Source organism: Ochlerotatus camptorhynchus, unplaced genomic scaffold (assembly GCF_037179485.1).
Source record: "Ochlerotatus camptorhynchus isolate MF236.1 unplaced genomic scaffold, CSIRO-AGI_Acam_v1.1 ptg000169l, whole genome shotgun sequence".
Classification (NCBI taxonomy): domain Eukaryota; kingdom Metazoa; phylum Arthropoda; class Insecta; order Diptera; family Culicidae; genus Ochlerotatus; species Ochlerotatus camptorhynchus.
In genome coordinates this window covers 639,973-647,500 of record NW_027040659.1, presented here as the reverse complement: position 1 = coordinate 647,500, position 7,528 = coordinate 639,973, and the positions used below count along the sequence as shown (strand labels likewise).

Below are 7,528 nucleotides of genomic sequence, written 5' to 3'. Positions count from 1 at the left end.
CTACACAATGTTTGTTTTGATTCGCTATGAAAGTTTGACAGATAAAATGAGGGTTTCGTGGATTTCCCTATGGTAGATCTACACACTTAGATTTTTTGCCGAGATGGGCACCACGGAGCAGCTCAGCATTTTATTTTACTGGATCTCAGTGAAAAATTTGCAGAGATTCAGCAAAGTTTATGTTTGTTAGCTGAGATCTCGGCAAAAATTCCCGTTTGTTACTGAATCTCCGCAAGTTTTCCACTGAGATCCAGCAAAATAAAATGCCGAGTTGCTCGGTGGTGCCCACCTCGGCAAAAAAAAACTAAGTGTGTATGTTTCGAGGGGTGCATCGATTAGAATGGGACCGAAGGTAGTACCAGAGCTGAATCAAAAAGTTTAGCACGTTTCTTCAATACCTTCTGATCTTAGAGCTACATCTATGCTAATAGTATAAAGGTACCTATAACGTGCTCAACTTTTTTCAAATTATTCTAAAAAACATAATTTAAGGGTTGTGACACCGCCTCTATAGGTCTGACGATGAGATGAAAATCCCAGCATGGCGTTTATTTCCTCATCAGGGAATCCCTCGAATTTCGTTGGGTAAAGGTCATCGTTGATGCTATCGTCTGATACTGTTTCATCGCTCGCTTCGTACACAGATTCAATCATTGTAGTGGCGTTTTGAAATTGTTTTCTGTTATTTGCCAGCTCTTTCCAGAAATTCAAAGAATGGCCCGATCTCTTGATATTCTGTTTCACACTAGTTTTCCAGGTGTAATACGGCGACCAACTTTTATCTTCCCTGTGATTTATGATCGTTGTCTTCTTCAAAACTTCATCGTCTTGATCTAAAAAAAAAAGAAAATCGCCACTCGATCAAGCCAAATTCAAAGGTAGTACGTACCTGTTTGATGTCGCATTCCAAAAGTGTTGATCCAAATGAATAATAATAAATAAATCTTTCTATTTTTTGCAGCCGTTAGACTCAATTATTAGGAAACAATAATTCATTGTTAAAATCATAATTCTAAACTACATAATTATTTAATTTGTTTTTGTAGTTAAATTCTAACAAACTTTTGGTCCGCTACATCACAACTAGCATCACCAGTGTGCATCTTTCAAAATGTAAATATACAGACAAGTCCTGTGACGTGGTTGAAGTTAAGCAATCCTTAAGGTTATACCAGTGCCCAGGGATGTTGATGCGCGCATAGGAAAGTGTAAACAAGCCGAAGGCTTGATAACACCGAACTCTCTGTGCAGCGGTCTTGGGTCGTTTCGGAGAATCGTCTGTCTGACGATTCTTCGCATCCAACTTACTGTAAAACATATCTGATACCTCTTATGCAATTAAAATAACATCCGAAGTCCATCCCTTTTCATATTTTTTGTACAAAAAATAGCTTCAAAGCTCCGCCCCTGACAGGATTTCCCGCCGTTTTTTTTTATAAATAGGGCGGGGCAGAAAGTATCTTATGTGCAGAATATGTAAAAAAGGATGAACTTCTGATGTTAATCTAATTGCATATATAGAGGTACCAGATATGTTTTACAGTCAGTTGTTGATAAATCACAAACAGAATATCATCATCGTGAGCGATTTTTTTCTCAAATTTGAATGTTTTGGCTTTCTGCCCAGAAGCGGGTAAACATTAATGGAATTAATTTTACTTATTTGTAGTTTGTAAATTGTTATTTATGGGAAAAAAAGGGATCTTCAAAGTTCATGTCTTTTCAGATTGTTATTATAGGGGATAGGGGGTGTTTTGTATAAATAATTTCCACGTGTCGACTAGTGGAACCCAAGTCTCGTTCGACCCCATCGCGGGTTGTCAAGGTCACGCCACCACTCCTCTAGGGGTGGTTAACATCTGTGCTAATATATTAGCGCTAATGTACTACCCAACTAGCACATTTTTGTAGACGTTGATGCCCTGCTTACATTATGCTGGCTACTTTTTTGCACAGTGCTAGTACACTAGCGCTACCAAATCCGCATAACACCACCTTAACCGCTGACTTGATCCTGCTTGCTGCAGGACCCAGTGTCACACCGTCCAAAGCGGTAATAAGCAGAGGCACGACAGCAGCGCTGTTTATATCTTTTTAGGTTCAAGCAGTGCAACCAAATGGTACTCGATTATGATGACTGTGTTTGGGGAAAACGTATATTTCATGAAAATAGTGATAAAATTATCATTTGCACATTTTTCAAAAGTGTTTTTTTAATTGGAAAAGTATTTATTTTGGCAGATTTGTAAAGTAATATCCTATCGATTGGCGTATTTGGATTTTATTTTCATCTATAAATGACAAAGTTACAAGCGTTAAAAACCTAACACTATTTTACTACACATATTTTTTGATTTCCACCCCAGAATAGTCGACAAAGACGTAGTTCTACGTAAAAAAAAGTTGACGTATTTGTGTACTACGAAAACGTTAAATTATTTTTTTAATTACGTGTTAAATCCTAATATTTTTGATCATTTGTATGTAAAAAATAGGGGAAACATTAATATGTAAGCATGCAGCTGAATTTTTGGAGATAACTCATCTAATGCTTGAAAAAAAAATCGAAAAATTACAAAAGTTAGTGAAAGGTGTGAAATCATGGCACTGCACGACACCTTAATACAATTCTTAAAGAAAGAGCACAAACGCTGAAGTAACTGTACTTTGAAACTATTCAAACACTTTAAGTGGTTCCGATTCTTTAATTAAAAAGTATGTCCTCTTTAAATTAAACATATAAACCCTACATTCATTATAGGAACGACTATGCTCAAGTAGAAGAACAATCATACGTATCAGCCCATCAACTTCATCCTCAAAATCATCAGAATATGAATGCCAGAACACTGCCAAATCACCATAAGGGGTATTTTCAGAAACTGAATGCATTTATTGCAGAACATGCAAAATAAAATTATTGCTTTAATTACAGTCCACCAGTGATTAGCGGTTCCCAAACTCTGGCACATCCAGCACGTAATTCAAAGCATGAAATGACACCTCAGCAGCAGGCTCATTTGCACCATCATCACCAGGCTATGATGAGGCAAGGTGGAACGCACACTCTTGGACGACTGCCATCTCACAACAATAGTCCCACCCACATGCATGGACCAAACAATGGCAAATACGCCACTCTGAGCAAGCACTGCAAGACATTGGACGCAAATGATTTTTACTGAAGTTACGCCGCCTGTAACGATAAAAAATATCACCCGCCGAATATGCAACACTACCATACGCTAAGCCATCAGCAACAACAACAGCTGATGCAGCTGCAAATGCAACATCAACAGCATCTACAGCAGCAGCACCAACAACAGCAGCAGCAACAACAGCAACAACAACAACCGCAACAACCGCAACAACAGCAACAACAGCAACAACCGCAACATCCGCATATGCCACCGCATACTCGCCATGTTCAACATCCTGGTCACACCATGACCATTAACAGAAAGGTAATCGATAAGAGTCATTACAGCGATGAAGTTCCACCACCATTGCCACCGTTACGGAATCCACAGAAAGCACTGGACTCTGTTCAAGCAATACCAAGCCTCAACGATAGTTCCATCAGTGAACGCGACAAACAGATTTACATTTGTTCAACACTCAAAAATCCTAACAATCATAATGCGAACAATAATAATAGTAATAACACTAGTCATAACAATGGTAACAACACAATGAATTCCAGTAATATCCAAAATCACTATGGAACAATGAAAAACAATACAAACGCAGTAAAGAACCAAACCACTTTTAATTCAACGCCTGCTACCACGACGAAGCCGTTACCGTCTATTATTAATACACCGCTTCCGGAAATTCCTAAACAACCCCAACATCAACCGCAAGCACTAAAAGATGACATTTATGTTAAACGAAAACTTATTGACCAACACAGTAAATTTGCTACCCTGAAGGCCATTCCCTTACCGAAAATCGAAGCCTTAGAAATTGAGGCTCAAAAAAAGAAAATGGCCCTAGCGCAACAACAAAAACAACAACAACAAATGGCAAACACACCGAATGGTAACCCCGTTACCATGGCAAACAATCCTCTACCACCACCCCCAGCGACAAACATGAGTAACGCCATGATCGCATCCCAAATCCAATCCCTTCCTTTGCCTCCTCCGCCACCAGAGCTGATAGAAGAGGATCTACTACCTCCTCCACCGCCGCCGGTGAATCATGACGGTGAAGTGATCGCCAGTGAGGATACCAGCAAAATCAAAAACGACACCAAAGAGGTTATCTACGCTACCAAGGCAGTTACCAACTCACACAGTACGGCCCATAGTGGTAGCAATGGCGGTAATGGTAATAATGGCAGTATTATGAACAACAACCCAACGAATACCACTAATAATAGCGACGAGAGTAGTTTCTATGCAGTCACAGAGCTGTAGACTGCTAAATAGTGCAGCGGTGATAGATGTTGCATTTTTACTTTTCCTTAAGCGGATGATTCAACAATGAATGAAGGGTGAATGAGAAATCAAAATAAATCGTTACAGGCGGACTAAATTATTAGGTTCCATAGGAGATAAACATGAAGATTAGTCTGGTGGGAACTTGCCAGCAGAGGGAAGTTCCGAATATTACGGTCAGATCAATACGATTGGGGAATTAGAGACCAGCTCGGTAGATACTACACAGGATAGGGTTCCTTTTTAGAACGTATAATTTCTTTCTTTGTATAAATGATAGGTCGATCAAATGTGCAAGTTTCTTAGATATAGTAAGTGGATTTATGGACATACTTCCTTCACAGTAAGTGTAAGTAAGTAAGTTGATAACGGAACAAGTGTATAGTAAAGAAACTCGATTGATTCGAAGCTTTTGTGTCTATACTAAGTGAAGGATAACAACCTAAGGACATGTTGTGCAGATTTTCATCAACAACCGTATTTTCAACCGCCATCATCGTACATCACGAGAACTAGTGATTTTAGTTTGGTTACCAAGTTTAATGGTGTTGACATCATTTTCATTTATTTTATTCACATTTTACGCCAAAGGATGAATTCTAGTCTGAGAAGTGAAAACCTGCTCAAATAACTACTACAAACTATACACTTATAATTTTTTTATTAGCCCCATGTTTCCACTATACCGAAAAAAAAAAACGAAATTAGACAAAAGACTAAAGCAAATCAACAACAAGAAATGACATAACACGATGTTGGAAGCAAATTGACTAAATCCAAACTAAATCTTTTTGATATGCATATTAATGTAATTGATATTAAAAATAAGAACTTAAGACAAGATACATCTACGGAAACAAACAATAGCATCATTTGCAGTATAGAGTAAAAAAACACAACTGAGATTTTGTAGCGAATAACCCAGAAGAAAAAGACAGTTTATTTCCCAATGCGCAGTTTTAGAAGTAAATGCGTAAATATTGTAATGGGAGTACCCTTAAACCAAATATTTAATTAAATATATTAAATGTAGGAATGTAATTAACTGTTGTATATGATTATTTTTTATATTGATTGAAGATCGTGCAACCAAATACTAAAAGCAAAGAAATACAAAGTCATACAACTATATCATAGATATACCAAATATACAACAAACACTTCATGGATGTGAATAGTGCGAATGCATCACCAACACTGTTCACGCAACAACAACAAAAACCATTGTTAATCATGAAGTGTGCAAGGACGGCTCTAACAGCCACCACTACATCGCCATTTGCATTCGGGCTGAGGTCTTCAATTAGTTGCATCTATTAGTAACACCGAAACGAGAAAGGAATTTATGCAAGCTAGCAAAAGTTTTTAGCATTTAGTTTGAAGGGCATACGCGCATAACATTGAACGAAACTCTTCGGTGAAAAAATCATGAAACCATATAAGAACATGACAAGTAATTATGTAGAATTTTGAAGACTTAAACACGTAATTTAAATATAATAAAATCATGACTACAACATGGAAGTAACTGGGTTGTGTTGCATATTTATTTATTTGTCTGTTCCGAAATGCAGTGCGCAGGTAACTACTCCGTATAAATTGGCTCTTCATGCAAATGTAGCGGATAACGCGTTAATCGAAAAAAAATTGGTCAATATTGATATTGATATTTCGCCTCAATCCTTCCACTTATCATTCAACTAGCGCTTAAAACACAAAGAGCATGTCTGCCGTATTTTTACCTGTTGTCAATTTTTGAACACAATTCTTGAGTCATTTTTCAATAGGTCCTATCTACATTGATCGATTCATTCATAGCTTAGCAGCAAGAAATCAAAAATATCTCAAAATAACAAAACGACAAGCGATCAACGAGTCGAATGATAACACTATGTCAGCAATGCAAGCATATAATCTTCTTCCTATTTTTCATGACAAACTGCCTTTGCAATATATATATATATAATTTTTGGCAACCTGCTTCACAAAGTTAATCCGAACACACGTGCGTTCTTTTTTTTTGTTATGTGTTTTCTCGATTCCGATCAAGCTATTTCCTCAACCGAGTATACTGAAACAAAGCAGGCAAGCAATACGCCTTTTTTGCACCACCAACGTAGAGTGCGCCACGTGAGTTCGAGAAGAAACGTCAACCAAACCGTTTGTTTACATCAGAATAACAATTTTTCACAACGCAAATTAAAGCATTTTTCATTCAACATCTTGCCAATTTCTATCGGTAATTGTCTTATTGTACGATTTTCCACAGATCTGAACTGATTTGTACCATAACTATCCACACACAAGAAATCCGGAAGATCATAACCACTAAGGTACTTTTCTAATTTTGCATTTTTCGCAACAAAAATATTCCTGTACACCAGCAGGATGTTTGCAAAAACGTTACAGAATTAAATTTTTCAACTGTCGATTAAGTTTTGGAGCATCTCAGATGAATCAATTTATCAGGAAAAGTAAAAAAGTGTTCCGCTTCTATTCCTCTATGTCTCAAGGCAAAAATTTATGCTCACAACACTCTTTTTGACGTTCTCCTATTCACCACCAGAGGCTGAATCGATCGTTAAGTTCCCATTAAAAAGGCCTATTGGCAAATCAAAGTTGGCTCTCGTGGAGAATAGAAGAACTATGAAAGTGATGATGGTTTCAAAATTTTCCACGGGGAAGTATACGAGTGCAATCTTAAAATGCTTTTATTTTGTGAATGGAGCATTTTATTTAAATCTGGTTAGTGCTACGTTAGTAGAAAACTTCAGGACTACTCAATAGACATATAATACAGAAAACATAATTTCTTTTCAGATTTTTAGGTGTAAACATAGACTTCCGCTTTTCTACCACTGTAGCAGTAACCAGATTTAAATAAAATGCTCCATTTTCAAAATAAAAGCATTTTAAGATTGCACTCGTATACTTCCCCGTGGAAAATTTTGAAACCATCATCACTTTCATAGTTCTTCTATTCTCCACGAGTGCCAACTTTGATTTGCCAATACATCATTATCCGTCTACACTGAGCGAAAACATCCGCAATACTTCGACTGATTATTGTATTACTAGAGCCCTTT

The 7,528-nt window shown here is 37.2% G+C and overlaps 2 protein-coding genes across 2 annotated transcripts in view; both read left to right on the top strand.

Annotated features, from left to right (window-relative positions):
- LOC135701590 (protein tweety-like) overlaps positions 1-3,185 on the top strand; it is a 23,064-nt gene extending 19,879 nt beyond the window's left edge. Inside the window, exons 5-6 of the mRNA XM_065222431.1 lie at positions 2,762-2,869; positions 2,936-3,185. Coding sequence (XP_065078503.1) covers positions 2,762-2,869; positions 2,936-3,185 — 358 coding nt within the window. The remainder of the gene's footprint in view (positions 1-2,761; positions 2,870-2,935) is intronic.
- A 42-nt stretch (positions 3,186-3,227) lies between these two features.
- On the top strand, positions 3,228-4,421 carry LOC135701570 (GATA zinc finger domain-containing protein 10-like). The gene has a single exon (XM_065222414.1). The coding sequence runs from the start codon at positions 3,228-3,230 to the stop codon at positions 4,419-4,421; it is 1,194 nt and encodes a 397-aa protein (XP_065078486.1).
- The last annotated feature ends 3,107 nt before the right edge of the window (positions 4,422-7,528 follow it).

Bases quoted from the DNA above. Each gene is read 5' to 3' on its own strand.
- LOC135701570 (XM_065222414.1), top strand. From the start codon at position 3,228: ATGCAACACTACCATACGCTAAGCCATCAGCAACAACAACAGCTGATG.